The following is a 16293-nucleotide window of genomic DNA, read 5'->3' as shown; positions in this document are numbered from 1 at the left end:
TTGTTTTTTTAATTTTTTAATCACAAAATGAAAGTAAAATTTTTGTTTTTAAAAAATATGTTTTTGAAAAACAAAAATGCGTTCTATAACCACTTTTGTTTTTCAATTTTAAAAACAGAAAACAAAAGTGTGTTCTGTAAAGTTTATTTTTTTGATTTTATTTAAGTCGGGTCTAGGTCCGGGGTCGGATTCGGGTTCAAGTCAAAAGTCGGGTTTAGCGCCTGGGCCGTAGGGAGGGGATTTGGGTCCGGGTCTGGTCCTAATCTAAAAGATTGATTAAGAAAAAAAAAACGGTTTAAAAAAATATTGAAAGTGATTCTTTTTGTTTTTAAAATTTTGATTTCTAATTATAAAATTGAAAAGTAAAAACAGTTTTATAGAACATGTTTTTGAAAAATATTTTTACTTTTCTACTTTTAAAAACAGAAAACTGATTAAAAAAGTGTTACCAAACGCCACCATAATAAGTAATTATTCAAAAATTTTATTTTCAGTATTATAAACTTAAAAATTATTCAAGTAATCTTTAATAACGTACCTAATTATGAAAAAAAAAAACAGACATAAATTTCAAAATATTTATATATGTTATGGTATAAAAACCTTAAATATTAACTTGAAAATAACAGTTGTGATTAAGACATTTTTAATTAGTAATTATCTAACAAATTTGATACCATAATTAATTATTAGAGGTTCCAATCCAAGTTTTAGTAAAATTTGAACTACACACGCAAAGCTTTCCCTCTATTTAATTATATTTTGCTCTATTTTGTGGTAGTGTTAGTGTTTTAGTTGGAGTGATTATATCATATTAAAATAATAAGAATTTCCCAAAACAAAAAGTCAAACCCATGAATAAAAGCCATATAATTAAATATATTATATAATTATATCTAATTAAAATAAATAAATATTATTGTATAAATATGTGAGACAAATTAAGAGGCATTAATTTCTCAAAAGCTAAACTTGAGTGAAAGAAAGGGACTTTGTGCTTCTCTCACCAAATATCGAACTTTGGCATTTTTATTTTATTTAACTATGTTTTATTTTTTGGATTGAAAATGAAAGTTCTTTAACATATGCAAGTTGGCAAGATTAATTTTAAGGTATCTGAAAATTATTTCTTACAAATTTTACAAATATTAGCGAAATGAACCCTATGCTTTTTTTTTTGTCAAAATAATTTTAGTTATGACAATTTTATTTTAATAATTTAATAGAGTATATTAAATTGTTTCATCATTTTATGTTTGTTTTATAATTTAATGAAATGGAAAGGAAACCATTTTTATTCCATTCCTTTGTTTGCTTACAATTTAAAATATTAGAATATCATTTCAATAGAATGACCTTTCTACTATTTTGGTGGAATGACTATTCCATTTTGAAATATAAGGAAAGATTATTTCAATGCAAGATTTGAAAAATTTTAATAATTTTTTTTATGTATTTTAAATTTTATTCCATTCCATTCCTATTTCAATTCCCATTATCATTTTTATTCTTATATTTTTATATCTCCAAACTAAACGCCACCTGTTTAATTTCTAATAATATATAATAAATTATGATTAATAAATTTAATTATATTAGTGATATTGTAATAAGGCGACACAAATAAAATATTGACTAATTAGGATTTTTGTCTCTTAAACTTTGACATGTACCAAATGATGCCTTCTTGAACTCTTAAGGTCGTTAACAAAGTCTCCTACACTATTGAGATTGTTAGATTTAAAGACTTTTGTATAATTTTATTCAATTTTACTATTTCAGTGATTGTTTATGTACTAAACCATGCTCCCCAAACTTTGATAACTACCCAATTATGTTCTTGAACTTTTGTCTAGTTTTTATATGGGTTGACATACGGATTTTAGTTGAGATTTAAGTTACTCTGTTAGTTGTTATAGAGATTTTTGTGTAAAATTTTATTTAAAAAATTATTTTAAAATATAAAAATGAAAAAGAAAAAAATAGACAAAATTAGTGTTTTAGTAAATTTTGAGGTAGTTTGGCCATTAAATGAAATTGTTTAAATTTTTGATTAATTATGCAACAAATACATATCTCTAAATATTGACATTAAATATGAAACACGTAAAACCATAATGTCATAAATTTTTCTTTTCCTTCTAGAACGTTATTTAAAATAAACTCGAAACTAGTAGCGAGGAAAACAGAAGAGGCGCATTCATTTACACAAGGGTGGTGGTAAGTAATCCTCTGTGGTACACCTCAGCTGGATATAATATAGACCCCAATTTTATTTTCTATTTTTAAGTTTGAAGAGTTAATATTGAGCGGAGTCGCTGTACGCGTGGATCACCGCTTTAGCAGCTAAGCTACACAAACACTGAAATGGCTTTAAATATGGTATGTAACGCGTTTCGGCTACTGGGTCCCACACACACTGAGCTGACGTCAGCACTTGTGGGACCCCACCACTAAATATTAAAAATTGTTAAAATACACTATTACAGTTTGTTTTGATATTCCTATAAATTATATTTGATATTAATTTTTATGATATTTAAATATATAATATTTTACTATAAAGTTTAACATAGATTATATAAAAATATGATATATAATCCAATTTAATATAATACAATACAATATAATACGACTTAATACAACGTGTTAAACGAGTCTTTAGTGTCCAGTATCTTCTTGCTGTTATATCGCTATTAGTGTAATTAAATATCAAATCTAATATAACTTAAAAAATTACTTTTTTTGAAAAAAGCTTTGCTGCGTGGTACTCATAGGGCCTGTTTGGTACGCAGGACTGGATTGGATTATTCATCCCACCCTGTTGGATGTGATAAATAATCACAGACAGATGAGGTTAGCTGAATTAGTTATCTAGACTTCTAACATGCCCAAACACTGGATTGGACAAATTAACCTGTCTAATCCAATCCAGTTCTGCGTACGGTCCATAGTGTCTAGTACTATGATAAAGTGTCGCTCTATAATTAATTAACGATTTTCGATAATATTTACGAAAGTAAAATAAGTAGGACTGATATTGTGTTAAACCAATTACAAGGGTACTAAGTACTATGAGTGTCTTTTTGTATTTTTTTTAAAAAAATATGACTAATTAATCGTAGGCTTTAGGTGCTGGACACCAATTATGCCTCACAACAATGCTCATAAATATTATACATTTTTTCTTTTTCAAACGTTGACCAATTCTAAATCCGACGGTGGTGGTTAGGGCTGTTTGGTTACGTGTGCGTCACAGGCGGGTAATACAAGACAAAACATGTATTAAAAAAAAAAAAGAAGAAATCTTTGATTACGTAAAAGAAAAAAAAAAAGGACAAAGATCTGTTGCGAACCAGCTCGCATCCAAGCGTCGCCGTACGACAATCAGAGAAGGACACGTCAGCGAAAGCTGTGGCTGATTGGACACGTAAACGACAATCTTTTTTTTTCTTTTACTATTCAAAAAATTATAAAACGACGTGGGTCTAATTAAAATCAGCTACTCCGAAGCCGTGTATTTACTAAATGACAAAAAAGTCCTTCGACATACCACGTGGCAAGTTTTAATTGGGAAGAGTGTGCGTTTGTTTTGTGTGTCGATTTGCAGAAGATAACAGGACCATGAAAAATATAAATCAAAGGAAACTGAGTATTTAAGGGAAGAAAAAAATTAAAAAAAACTGTGTTAGTTCTGTAGAAGAACTCTCTCTTTCTCTTCCTTTCTCTCTCTTCTCTTCTCTTCTATTTTCTTGTCTGTAGCTCTGTGTAACGAGTTTCCAAGTCTCGCATTACCTCTGTTTTTCTGTTTTTTTTCATGTGTTGTTCTTGGGTTGGTGTTTTGGTTTTGTTTTGACTGCATATTCTCAGAAAAATTTAAGTATAAGAGGAAAGAGGGGGAGAGAACGTGGAAAGGAAACGACGCCGTTATGGGTTGCTTCCGTTGCTCTGGAAAGTCCAGTAATTCAAGATCAGAAAACTCCCCTAAAGACAATAATAGAAAAAAGTCAGATGATCCTCAAGGTAATTTCTTTTATTTTTCTTTAATACTTTGGTTAACCCTCTTTTCTTTTCGTTCTTAATTTAAAAATTTCATTTTTAAGAAATAAAAAAATACGATCTTGAAAAAAAAAAAAGATTATTCATTTATGCATTCTTTCTTCACTCTTGATTTATGTGTTTGTGGGAATTCATCAAAATATAATTTTTATTTTTACAAAATAATCATCTAACCCTTGTTCTTCGTCGGTGGTACTCTGTGAAATACCCTTTCGTTTTGTTATCGATTCATATTGAAACCCTTAATTTTATCTTCCGTTTGCTGATTTGTTCCGTTCCTCAAATTTGGACTTTTCTGCAATTTTTCTATTTTGTTATTTTCTGGGTTTTACCCTATCAACTTCGTTGCCTGTTCAAGCAATTATTTGTTGTTATTACAGCTAAACCTTGTTGGGTTTGCTTTAGAAATCATGTTATTCTTGCGGAGAAAGCTAGGTTTTCCATTTTGGCTTTAGAAAGAATGTACCTTCTCAATTTTGTCTCCCATGTCGATATTTTTTTTTATTATTATTAATTTTAGGCATTCGTGCTAAAGGAATCAAGTACTAATTTACTGTTGTTATTACTTTGTTAATATGTTTTATTAGTTAGTTACTAATGCTTTTTTGTTTGTTTGCATGGTTGCCAAGGTCCAGTCCATAATCCCTGTTCCTTCTTGGTATTGATTTTTTTTTTCCTTCCCCATATCATTATTATGTACTTTTTTTTTTTTGGGTTTTCAAATTTTAATGAGTATGGTTTTGCTAATGTCATTTTTTTCTCTTACCATATATGCCTTTTTTCTTGTAGTGTTTTTTCTTTTAGCTCTAATCTCTTGTTTTCTCTCATTACTGAATTTGATTGTGTTTTTTTATGTGATCAGGTGCTCAGAAAGTCAATTCAAACGTGAAAAGAGATTTGGATGTAAAGGAGGTTGTCTCTAAGGTTGACCAATTATCATTAGATGTAAAGAATTTAAACTTAAAGGAAGAGGTTTCTAAGGATGGAGAAACCAATGGCAGAAGGGCGCAGACGTTTAGTTTTGAAGAACTTGCAGCTGCAACCGGAAATTTCAGATTGGATTGCTTTCTGGGAGAGGGAGGTTTCGGCAAAGTTTACAAGGGTCACTTGGAGAAAATCAATCAGGTTCGTCAGTTTGGTCTTGTTTTTCTAATTTAGATGCTTTGTAGGATTAAGCCATGTTGCTTGGTTATCTCCATTTAACAAGTCGCGGTATATACTTGGGAAGAATCTTGTGAATTGCTTTTGATTTTACACACAAAATTATTTCATATGCTACATTCAATGTGCTTAGATGTGTTATATTTCTTTCGGTGTAGGTTGTGGCCATCAAGCAACTTGACCGAAATGGACTACAAGGGATTAGGGAATTTGTTGTTGAAGTATTGACACTAAGTCTTGCTGACCATCCTAATCTTGTCAAGTTGATTGGGTTTTGTGCTGAGGGGGATCAGAGGCTATTGGTTTACGAATACATGCCTTTAGGATCTTTGGAAAACCATTTACACGGTATATAACTCGTTTTCTCTTAGTTACCTTTGACATGTATGGTTATGTGATGATGCCTAATTCGGGACTTTATTTTTCAGATCTTCGCCCTGGTATGAATGTACTTGATTGGAATACAAGAATGAAGATAGCAGCTGGTGCAGCAAGAGGATTGGAGTATTTGCACGATAAAATGAATCCCCCTGTTATATATCGCGACCTCAAGTGCTCGAACATTTTGCTTGGGGAAGGGTTTCATGCGAAGCTATCTGACTTTGGTTTGGCAAAAGTAGGGCCGAGTGGTGATAAGACACATGTTTCAACGAGGGTTATGGGAACATATGGATACTGTGCACCAGATTATGCCATGACAGGTCAACTTACATTTAAATCCGATATTTATAGCTTCGGGGTTGTGCTTTTGGAGCTCATCACAGGCAGGAAAGCCATTGATCATACAAAAGGTCCTAAGGAACAAAACCTGGTTGCATGGGTAAGATAATCATAACCACTGCTCTCGTGCTGATCTTTTGTTACTAGCACGTCTTGTGCGCGCCATATCTAAACCTTTTTTATTGCTTTATGGAATCTGTTTATTTGCAGGCTCGACCATTGTTTAGGGACCGAAAGAAATTCTCGCAAATGATTGATCCATTGCTACAAGGTCAATACCCCGTTAGAGGATTGTACCAAGCTCTGGCCATTGCTGCAATGTGTGTTCAAGAACAGCCTAACATGCGTCCTGTTATATCAGATGTTGTCACAGCTCTTAATTACCTTGCTTCTCAGAAGTATGACCCGAAAGCTCATTCACTTCATAGCTCGAGAAAGGGTTCATCTTCCCCCGAAGAGAAAAGCGATGATAATAGACCAGAATCTGACTGAGGAGGTGGATGACTCTCTGTCTGACTAGTTATTTAGAATAAAGCAGTGAATACCTTTTTTTGCAATTGGAATATGAGGGTGCCTACGTTATCAATTTTTGAATTACTGAAAGATAACAGCTGCTTTCACCTTCTTCCAATCTTCACACATAGGAAATTTTCTGTGTCTTTTTTCCCCTCTTTATTATCTTTTCACTGTACATGTGAGCTTGAGCTCTTGTATGTAAGATGCCTTTTTCTAGGAAAACAAAAAACCCCTTCTTTCTTTACCATTTTGTTAATTGGTCTTTATTATAATAATAAAAATCACTTAATTCTTGTGATGTAGACTTGTTTGGAGTATCTGATTCTAGTTCAAAGATGAGAGCATGGTCTATAAAATTAGGACTAGTAATAATATATGTACATTCCACTATAGGTCACTGCAATATTTGTCTTGTTAGCTAAACCAAAAACCTGGTTCTCATTAAAGTTGGGTTGTGGGGTCTCCAATAGTTATGGACTCTGTTGTTGAACTTGGTGTGGTGGTTCCACGTGTCATGTGTCAGAGAGAGATGGGATAAAGGAAGATGCAATTGGAATCTGCTTTTGATGACAGGTGAGTCTAACCACACCTGATCTGACCATGATTCTCAACTCATCAGTAAGTATAGTACCATGTCGTCCTTATCTAATGGAGAAAATATGGTACAAAGTCCTAAGAGTAAGAATCCTTTTGTTTTTGTTTTTTTTTTAATGTTAGTTCGATTATAGAATGTGTTTGTTGGAGAAAAAGTAAAGTCTTATCTAAATCTGGTTTGGGAATATCTCATTGGTTTTATATATCTCAACAGAATCAAATCTTATACGAAATGAATGAATGTGAGTTTGTTTGGTGTTAATGGAATGAAATGAATCATTCATTGTACAAAACATTGCTTTTTATTATTTTTTGGGATTTTGTTTGAACCTGTTGCAACATTCTTCACACATTCTTAGGTCCTACTTTTATTGTGTATTTAAACTAGAAAAGTGGTATAAAAAAAGAGTTTTATGTCTAAAGAGAAACTTAACCTAATTAGGCACTATTGTGTTTAATAAATGACATTTTATTAATCATTTAATAATTTTTTATAGTTGTTATCAAATATTATTAAATTAATATATGTGAGATCCGAGAAAATTTGTGGTTGGATTATTTTAGATTGAAAAATCTAAAAATATATATATATTTGTTTGAAATACAAAATTAGGTAATACTTTAAGCTATATAAGCATTTCTATTTTGGAGTTACACAAATGCTTCTACCGTCACAGATGCAACACCACATTATAACGGGAGTGAGAGGGGCTGAAGGAACCGTCAAAATGACTGTTTTAGGTTTGAGTGAGAGATTGAGAGGGGATTAGTTTTGCATGCTCTACGGATGGATGAGCAATTTATTGACTAGATATGAATATTAAATCTATAATATTATTTTGATAATCATGTCATTTATAGTATTTATTTGATCATCACGAGAGGTATAATATTCATATCTAGCATGTATGATATTATAATTTTAATTAATTTGTTTATTGCTTTCAAAAAAAAATATATTAACATCGGTATAATGGTCTAAGTTATTTCACATGCATAGTTGAGGTTATGAGTTATTAATGAACATAATGCTATTAGTATAAACTTTTGTATACTGATCTAAGGTATTTTACCTGCATAGTAGAGATCACGATTCATAAGTTTAAAAAAATTAAAATCAAGCAATCTCACCCATCTTACAAAAAAACTCAAATCCGTTTTTTCTCTTTGGTTTTTTGGTCCAGTTTTGAACTTTCTCTTATTAGAGATTTGAGGATTTGTATCCTTATTTTAGTTAATTACTATCATTTATGGTGGTATTGTACTTGAAGGTGACCATAATTACGATGGACGCATATGCCTCAATTTATCGGTCTATTGGCTTTCTTGCCATTTGCTCACATTTGTTGGTATTAATTTACTTTTGCTTATTATTGAAGTTTATAATGAACTTTGTCCTTAGTTTTTTGTTGAATGAAAACTTAAATCTTTCCTAAAAAAATAGTTATAATCTCTTTTTTTTTTTTATATAATAATGTATTATAAGATAAAGTTTTAATTAATTTAAAATAATTTATGATTTAAAAAATAAAAATTCAACAGTCCTATGGATATAAAATAGAAGAAATATATGTGTAACAAAATATTTAAATTTAATATTTTCTACGGTCAATTTTCTTTTTAATTTCTCAAAATTGCATGATGTCTTTTTCTTTTTATTTTTTAGAAATGAATAATTCATTGAAAATAACTTGGAATACTCGACCACCATAAGATGATGAGTATAGTAAAACAAAATCAAACTTAGTCAGGAGAGTATGTTTATAATTACAGAATGTCTATTATTAATATAATAAAAAGAAAAAGAAAAAGAAAAATAAATAGAATAGAATTGAAATCCTTGTATAAATTTGGCGGGTAATCAAGATTGGTAACTAGTAACCAATTGAACTCAGTACTCAATCCTATATATAACTGAAATTAACAGAACCTAACTTCCACTTTCATTGATTTCTTCAACTGAAATCTCTCTCTCTCTCTCTTTCTCTTTCTCTATCTAACAATGCAGCAAAGGTACTCATCATCATCATCATCTTCATCTCCATCTCCATCGCCACAGCAAATAACAATAAAACTAACAGAGCATCAACACCATCACCACACTAAAACCTCTCCTTTTATAAGAAGATCATCATCAATGGCAGATTTCACTTCTACTACTCCTACTTCTCTTCCCCTGTACGACCCTCGTTCTGTTCTTGGAAAGAAAGATCATCATCATCATCACATGATCAAACGCTCACTCTTTTCAGAGAAATGGATTCACGCCATCCCTGTCATTATCTTCATCTCACTCTTCATCCTCTTCTGGTTCTGTTATCCTGGTAATAAATCTCTCTATCTTTAATTAATTATTCTTCTTCTTCTTTCTTTTATATCATTAATTTTGTTTTAATTAATTAATTAAAAACAGTTACTGTGGAGATTAAGGATGGAAAAATTGTGGGTATACATCGAATTATCAATAATAATAATAATATGAGTGTGATTCTCAACAAGGGTATGGAAATTGGTACTGTTGCTTCAACAATATTATCCCAAGAAGAAGACATTGCTGATGTTCCTCTTCCTCAGAATTTTACAGATCAAGAAAATGGTACTATTAATAAAGAAATTAAAATGTACTAAACTCTCTTTCTCAAGAGATTTTTCTTCTTTTAATTCTTTTTTTTTTCTTCTTTTCAAAATTGTGTACAAATAATACAATACAATAGAGTTGTAATAATGCCCAAATTGGGACTTGTGCTAGTTTTTTTGAATTTCTTGGATGAATTCAATAAATGAATGAATATATATGAATTTGACTCTTTCTTGGGTTGATAATATAAAATTAAATACATTGTTACAATTCACTAATCTCTCCTCCTCGACAACTTCCTACCCATAAATACATTGTTGATTTTTTAGTTGATGGTAGAACTCTACAACAATCTCTTCTTGGTGACTGTTACAGGAAAAATATTATGTTAATATTAGCAGAGTATATAATCATATGGACAATTTAGGCATCAATTATAATTTTGATTGGGCAATTAATCGAATAATGTCTTCTCTACCTTGATCATAATTTATAACATCTATACACATACAAATTCCCTCTTGGGACAAGTGAATTTCATCATTATGACATCTTAAATTAACTAAAATCTTAATTTTGTTCAAGCAATAATAAAAAGAGTAATAATGGAAATCAATAGATTACTTTGGCTATGTTTTTGTGTTAAATTTTGGTAGGGAAAGGTAAGAAAAATATAGTGTGAAAAAGAAGTTAAATTTCTAATGTTTGGTACATGGTATGAAAAAACTTGATTCAACAAAATTTTCCATACCAACATAAAAATTGATTTTTTTTTTCATCTTACATTTTTCTTACTCTTTTATTTCTCCAAACCAAAATACAATTTCCAAACATACCTAGATTATTTTTAGGAAAGGGCAAATTTGTTTTCCATCTTTTCAATAGCACATTGCATTTCATTATTATTTTAAGAAATTTTAACTAATTTGTTATACGAAAAAAGGATTCAAAATAGTAAGTTGCAAGAGTACTCTAAAAAAAATGAATCACTTATACAATGACCATTTGAACTTTGGTTCTAACACAATAAATTATTTAAAATTAAATTAGATAAATATTATTTTGGACCATGCGTTTTGCAAAAGTTACCAATTAGACCATCTGTTTTGTTAAATGACGAAATAGATCATGTATTGTATTTTCTAAAATTGTACAAATAGGACCATAAACTGATTTTTTTATCAAAATAAAACTTAATAATAATATGATTTAGACATGTTATGACAAAATTCGTGTTAGAAATTGTCTTAAAGTTGGTTATATTAAAAAATAAAATTATTGTAAATTGAACTCAGGGTTCTATATTTTTATTATTTTAGAAAATATAGAATTTATTTTGCCATTTAACAAAACAGATGTTCTAATTAGTAATTTTTAAAAAATACAGGGTCCAGAACAGTATTTACCCTTTAAAATTTTCACTCCACAAAAAGAACAAAAGCTATGGATGTTCTATCCAACTAAGAATTTTGCCTATTTATATATAAATAAATAGATAGAGTAGAGAAGTAAGTATTTTGTGTTATCAAAGTAATAAGTAGTAAAGTATATATTAGGTACCTTTTGCCAACGTTGAGAATGAGGCTTTTTGAATACAACAATGGAATCAATTCTCTCAGGAGATTCCATCTTCCACCGACAATAAGGGTGTTTTGTTCTACGATCCCTACCATAAACCCCAACCATTTCTCTCTTTGAACCACGATCATATCGAACTGTGTTCATGTAAAAAACATAAGGTTTCTGACAAGGGTGTTTGGTAACAGGCCTAGTGTTGAAAGCATAGGCAGTGTAATCAGCTCTTGGGTACCAATTCAGGAATGTTCTTGTGGGCATTTCTAGCTCTCTTGGTGAGACCACACCCCTCAAGATTTGAACAACGTAGCCCCATGAAATTGAGATCGACCAGGATCGACGCTTGTCGTAGCAAATTGATTGTTGCATTATGCTGGCTGAGTCTAGGTTGACCGATTGGAATAGTTGTTGGAGTGCTTTGACTCGTGTGGTGCGTGGGAATATTGGCTCGACTACGTCTATGTGGTGGAGTGAGAGAAGTGGTGTTACTGGATGTGCTCCTAGAAGTCCTAATAGATCTCCGTACACATCGTACTGCATATATATATATAATCATTACTAGTTATCATCATGTATTGGTCGTACATCCCCAAATTTTGTAATAGTCAATGCAAATATTATATAGATTTATGAGTAAATACCATTTTAGAACCTGTGTTTTGCAAAAGTTACAAATTAGACCCTGTGTTTTGTTAAATGAAAAAAAATGGACCCTGTATTTTCTAAAATAGTAAAAATAGGACCTGAACTTAATTTTCGATAACTTTTTTTTTTAATACAACCAACTTGAAGACAATGCTTAATACGAACAGATACAAAAAATATAAACAGTTTTGTCATATAGCACTTTTAAATCGGATTATAATTAAACTTTATTTTGACAAAAAATCAATTCAGGGTCTAATTTGTACTATTTTAGAAAATACAGGTCCATTTTGTCATTTAACAAAACACAGGATCCAATTGGTAACTTTTGTAAAACAGAGAGTCCAAAATGGTATTTACCCTAAATTTATAGACACTGCATGAAATTAAGTAACAGCTTTGATGAGATTATCACTTATTAGTTTGGATTTTTAGAATATGATCACGGCGCCTTTAGAGGAGGCATCAATACAATCAAATAGTAATTAAGATTCTCAATATTATATATTGAATCAAAATGTTTGAAGGTATGTATATTATATTAAAATTCACCAATAATAAAGTGTGAAACACCATAAAAAGTTACTTACTGTTATTAATTCATTTCAATATCGAGTTTCACATATTTTAATTTAATAATCGTTAACTAATTATAAAATATTACATTAATATGGTGTTAGAAACTTTAAATTACCTAATAACAATATTCATAATAATTAAGGTATCCTCTTTTTTGTAGACCTAAAGGGTGAGAAAAGGAGAAGTTTTGGCTGTACAAAGGTTTTGGTGAAAAAAAATATTACCACATATATTTTAGACGTAAAAATTGAGTAATAGGTTATAACAAAAGGTTGACGATTATTCTAGTCTTTTATTAAAAAACCATTTCAATTTTAATATTATGTTTTGCATACTTTAACTTTAAATAGAGTATTTCTAGGGAGGAGTACCCAATTCTTACTACATCATCAAATCTCATTCTATACTATATTGTTATACATAAATATCAAAGAACAATACTTTTAAGGATGTTGAACAAGTACTAATTAAAAGTGCATATATCTTTACGATCACATTATTAGTGTAATTATTAAAATTTTAATTTGGACAGTTGAGAACATTATATAGGTAGTTTATATATGAGAAATGCTAAAGTACACCGGGGATGCATTGGTCCAATTAAGTATCGGGTCTTATATAATTTAATATAATAATTTTTAGGGAGTATCGTTAGCCAATCGCAACACGACATATCGAGAAGGTGCTAATGCTCATTATATATATATAGATTAATTAAGCTAATTAATAATCTATTACACATACGTACGTACCTGATGAAAACCAGGTTCTCTAGTAAGAGGAACACCAAGCTCAGCCATACAAGCCTGCATACGATCATCACTCCCATACAACCCAGGATACCTCTGAATACAACGATCTTGCATCTTCTCCAATTCAACAGCCAAAGGATAACTTATAGCAAATCCACCACCACCATAAGCCATACCATAAGAAAAATAAATGTTCTGTACGTGACTCTCCGAAGAACTCCCCACATAATAAAACTCCCTATGATCATATTTCGATAAAACCCTAACCAAATTCTCAACAACAAAAACCGTATCATCATCACCCATAACAAACCACCTCACATCCTTCATACCCATCCTAACCGTCTCCGAAACCACCCTAGATATCCTCACCGCCGATCTCTGACCCTGTCGGTTAGTGTACTTAAACCGCGACGTGTCGCCCGAGATTCTAATCTCGGGCAGCACCGCCTGGTCCCGCCAACTCGTCCTTACCTTCTTGTCCATCCAAACGAAACCCCTCGTCTCTTTCGGCCTCCACCACACCTTGATGTACTCTTTTCGCTTGTTCCATAGCTTGGACGAGGCCGCGATCCCGAAAACTACGTGTTTTAGCTCCGTTGGAGTTAGGGCACCGGCGGCTTTTTTGTTGACGCCTTTATATTTCTCGTGTTGCTGTTCGTCCTGTAGAAATGTTTCGGGTTTGGATATTTTTGAGGAGAGGTTGGTGGGGAGGGATTCGAGATCGTCTTCTTCGTGTACGGTGGCGGCGGTGGTGGGACAGGTGTGGTGGCGGGCGGTGAGGATGAGATTGGAGGAATAGAGAATGTAGAGAATGCAAGTGAGGAGAATGAACCATGTGAGGGTGTTTCGGAAGCTTGGGATGTTGGAATAATGGTGGCCGGAAGGGAGAACGGAACGCGGTTGTGCGGTGGCGGCGGTGATGGTGGAATTTGATAAAGGCATATTTATTTGTAGTTTGACTGATCGATCGATCAGAGATTAATTATAATTATTAATTAACATATGTTAATAATAATTAGTTGTAAAATGAGGTTTTGGGGGTTAATACCTGTTTCGGATTATTCGGATCAGAGAGTAAGAGCTTGGTTGCATTTGGGTTTTGAGAGAGTAAATTTTGTGTGAGATGTTTGTTATGATGATGATGAAAAAAAGAGATTCAACGCTAGTAATTTGGAACAAGTCAAGTGGTAAATTAATGTAGCTATATATGCATGTTATATATATATATATGTAATACATTATATATGGGAATTGTATTGTATTGTTCCAATTACAAAGCCAGATTTCACAAAAATATATAATAACAACATCTTCAAAGGAAAAACTTCACATCATTAACACACTAATTAAATTATTAGTCAGCACCAAACTCCACATTCATTCTAAGCCTTCTTTTTATTACTTTAAGAAATAATTAATTTTTTTGAAAAATAATCATAAATTATTTATTGACAATATATATAATTATAGGATAACTCTATGGTAGTGACTATGTTTTTGTTCCTATACTATAGATATACTTTTTTAACCATTCATTTATATGACTTTTTAAAGTCAATATTGTGTAACATGTATTTGTTTGTAGCTTATTAAATTTACTATTTTTTTTTTAAAAAAAAAGAAATAGACACCAAATTAAAAAAAAAAGTTAACAACCAATCAAAATTAACTTTATCATTCAAAAAAATAATTAATTAAATTATTTTTTTGGACAAATAATAACCTTCCTCGTGTTTAAAAGTATTATTTCATGTAAATTTTATCAGTTTTTCTTTTTGGAATTTTATTACAAATCTTCTTCTAAACATATCTTTCTCCCATTTAAATTGTTTTCTTTGACCAAAACAATTAAGACAATAATTATTTATTTTGTTGAAATAATTAATTAGTGAAAACTCATCTTATCCCAAAATAAGAGAATAAAAAAAAAAGAATAATTAGAAGTGGGACTAAGATACCATAATTTTTTACAAGTAATAAATTTTGACTTATATCATTAGTACTTTTCATCAAACCTCACCAATTACATTTTAATTAATGAAATATCTGTAAATAACACTAAAAAAGATATGTAAACATATAGATGAATAAACATGGTTCCCAAGCAGAAGAAATGAAAGAAATATGGTATGTCTAAAGATTTGAGATTCTGAATGAAAGAGAGAGAGAAAAAAAAAGGTAAGAATAAATTAATAATCTATTTAAATAATTATAATTTAATTTAAGAATATTATTAAAAAAAATTAATTATGAATAATCTAGTACATTCTACATATTAACCATTTATATACACTCATCAATTTATTACCATTAGATTAAATATCTATGACTATAAAAATATGCCTACCATAGGGACAAAACTAAGGTGCTTACCATAGACATATCCTATAATTATATTGTAATTAATTATTATAAATTATTAATTGAGATCTTTTAAGTAAAATATTATTATTGTTGAAGTTTGATTTAAATTATTTATTTATTTTTTTTATCTATATTTATAAAATTGTAATAGTTTTAATAACTATCAATTATGATAGAAAATGTATTTTGGTGCACAATAAGTTTTACGCTATGTTTGGTAGAGGAGAGAGAAAGAGGGAGAAAGAAGCATAGAGGAATTGGAGAATACTTTTGTTTGGCAATAGAGAGAGAATAAGGGAGAGGAGAGATAGAATGAGAGAATCTCACTCCAAACACATTATTTTTAATTTCTCTTAATATGGGAGAATTTAAGAAAACAACAAAAAAAATTATATAAAATATATTTTCTACCTTTAAAAAAATAATATATAATATATTAAAAATGATAAAATGGTAATTTCAGTATTTATTTTACTCTTCATCCTTTCATATATACTCCTAATACCAAATATTATTATAAAAGAGATCAATTATTCTCTCCATTCCTCCTGCTCCCCATCTTTTATGATGGGTTGAGAATAAATTTGTGTTGGTTTTGTTTAGAATAGATGGATATGCGGTTAATGATTTTTGTGGTAATGTAGTGAAGTAGTGATGTTGATAAGTAGTTGTTGATTTAGTATATGAGAATGGTTTTTGCTTAGAAGAGGGGGTTGTATGAGAAGGTAGTAAGATTTATTGGTGTTG

At 30.4% G+C, this 16293-nt stretch overlaps 3 protein-coding genes across 3 annotated transcripts; 2 read left to right on the top strand and 1 right to left on the bottom strand.

Moving 5' to 3' along the window:
• Positions 1-3602: 3602 nt before the first annotated feature.
• LOC115719108 (probable serine/threonine-protein kinase PBL5) lies at positions 3603-6754 on the top strand. Its single transcript, XM_030648023.2, has 5 exons — positions 3603-4023; positions 4922-5184; positions 5379-5568; positions 5649-6040; positions 6151-6754. Exons 1-5 carry the CDS (start codon positions 3930-3932, stop codon positions 6430-6432), a joined length of 1221 nt encoding a protein of 406 aa, XP_030503883.1. The 5' UTR covers positions 3603-3929; the 3' UTR covers positions 6433-6754.
• Positions 6755-7747: 993 nt separating this feature from the next.
• On the top strand, positions 7748-9857 carry LOC115719109 (uncharacterized). Its single transcript, XM_030648025.2, has 2 exons — positions 7748-9374; positions 9464-9857. Exons 1-2 carry the CDS (start codon positions 9053-9055, stop codon positions 9676-9678), a joined length of 537 nt encoding a protein of 178 aa, XP_030503885.2. The 5' UTR covers positions 7748-9052; the 3' UTR covers positions 9679-9857.
• Positions 9685-14389, bottom strand: LOC115719107 (uncharacterized). Its single transcript, XM_030648022.2, has 3 exons — positions 13180-14389; positions 11189-11737; positions 9685-9994 (listed from the first exon to the last, which is right to left on the bottom strand). Exons 1-3 carry the CDS (start codon positions 14122-14124, stop codon positions 9893-9895), a joined length of 1596 nt encoding a protein of 531 aa, XP_030503882.2. The 5' UTR covers positions 14125-14389; the 3' UTR covers positions 9685-9892.
• Between the last annotated feature and the right edge of the window lie 1904 nt (positions 14390-16293).

This window comes from Cannabis sativa, chromosome 2 (genome assembly GCF_029168945.1).
Source record: "Cannabis sativa cultivar Pink pepper isolate KNU-18-1 chromosome 2, ASM2916894v1, whole genome shotgun sequence".
NCBI lineage: Eukaryota > Viridiplantae > Streptophyta > Magnoliopsida > Rosales > Cannabaceae > Cannabis > Cannabis sativa.
Note: the sequence above shows the minus strand (reverse complement) of the source record. Positions and strands in the feature narration are given on the sequence as shown.

What these genes read in the sequence shown, in the direction of transcription:
- LOC115719108 (XM_030648023.2), top strand. Translation starts at nt 3,930, where the DNA reads ATGGGTTGCTTCCGTTGCTCTGGAAAGTCCAGTAATTCAAGATCAGAA. An exon ending in ACTTGGAGAAAATCAATCAG is followed by an intron (nt 5,185 to 5,378) that starts GTTCGTCAGTTT and finishes CTTTCGGTGTAG; the next exon opens with GTTGTGGCCATCAAGCAACT. An exon ending in TTTGGAAAACCATTTACACG is followed by an intron (nt 5,569 to 5,648) that starts GTATATAACTCG and finishes TTTATTTTTCAG; the next exon opens with ATCTTCGCCCTGGTATGAAT.
- LOC115719109 (XM_030648025.2), top strand. Translation starts at nt 9,053, where the DNA reads ATGCAGCAAAGGTACTCATCATCATCATCATCTTCATCTCCATCTCCA. An exon ending in CTTCTGGTTCTGTTATCCTG is followed by an intron (nt 9,375 to 9,463) that starts GTAATAAATCTC and finishes AATTAAAAACAG; the next exon opens with TTACTGTGGAGATTAAGGAT.
- LOC115719107 (XM_030648022.2), bottom strand. Translation starts at nt 14,124, where the DNA reads ATGCCTTTATCAAATTCCACCATCACCGCCGCCACCGCACAACCGCGT. An exon ending in GAGAACCTGGTTTTCATCAG is followed by an intron (nt 11,738 to 13,179) that starts GTACGTACGTAT and finishes ATATATATGCAG; the next exon opens with TACGATGTGTACGGAGATCT. An exon ending in ATTCTCAACGTTGGCAAAAG is followed by an intron (nt 9,995 to 11,188) that starts GTACCTAATATA and finishes TTCCTGTAACAG; the next exon opens with TCACCAAGAAGAGATTGTTG.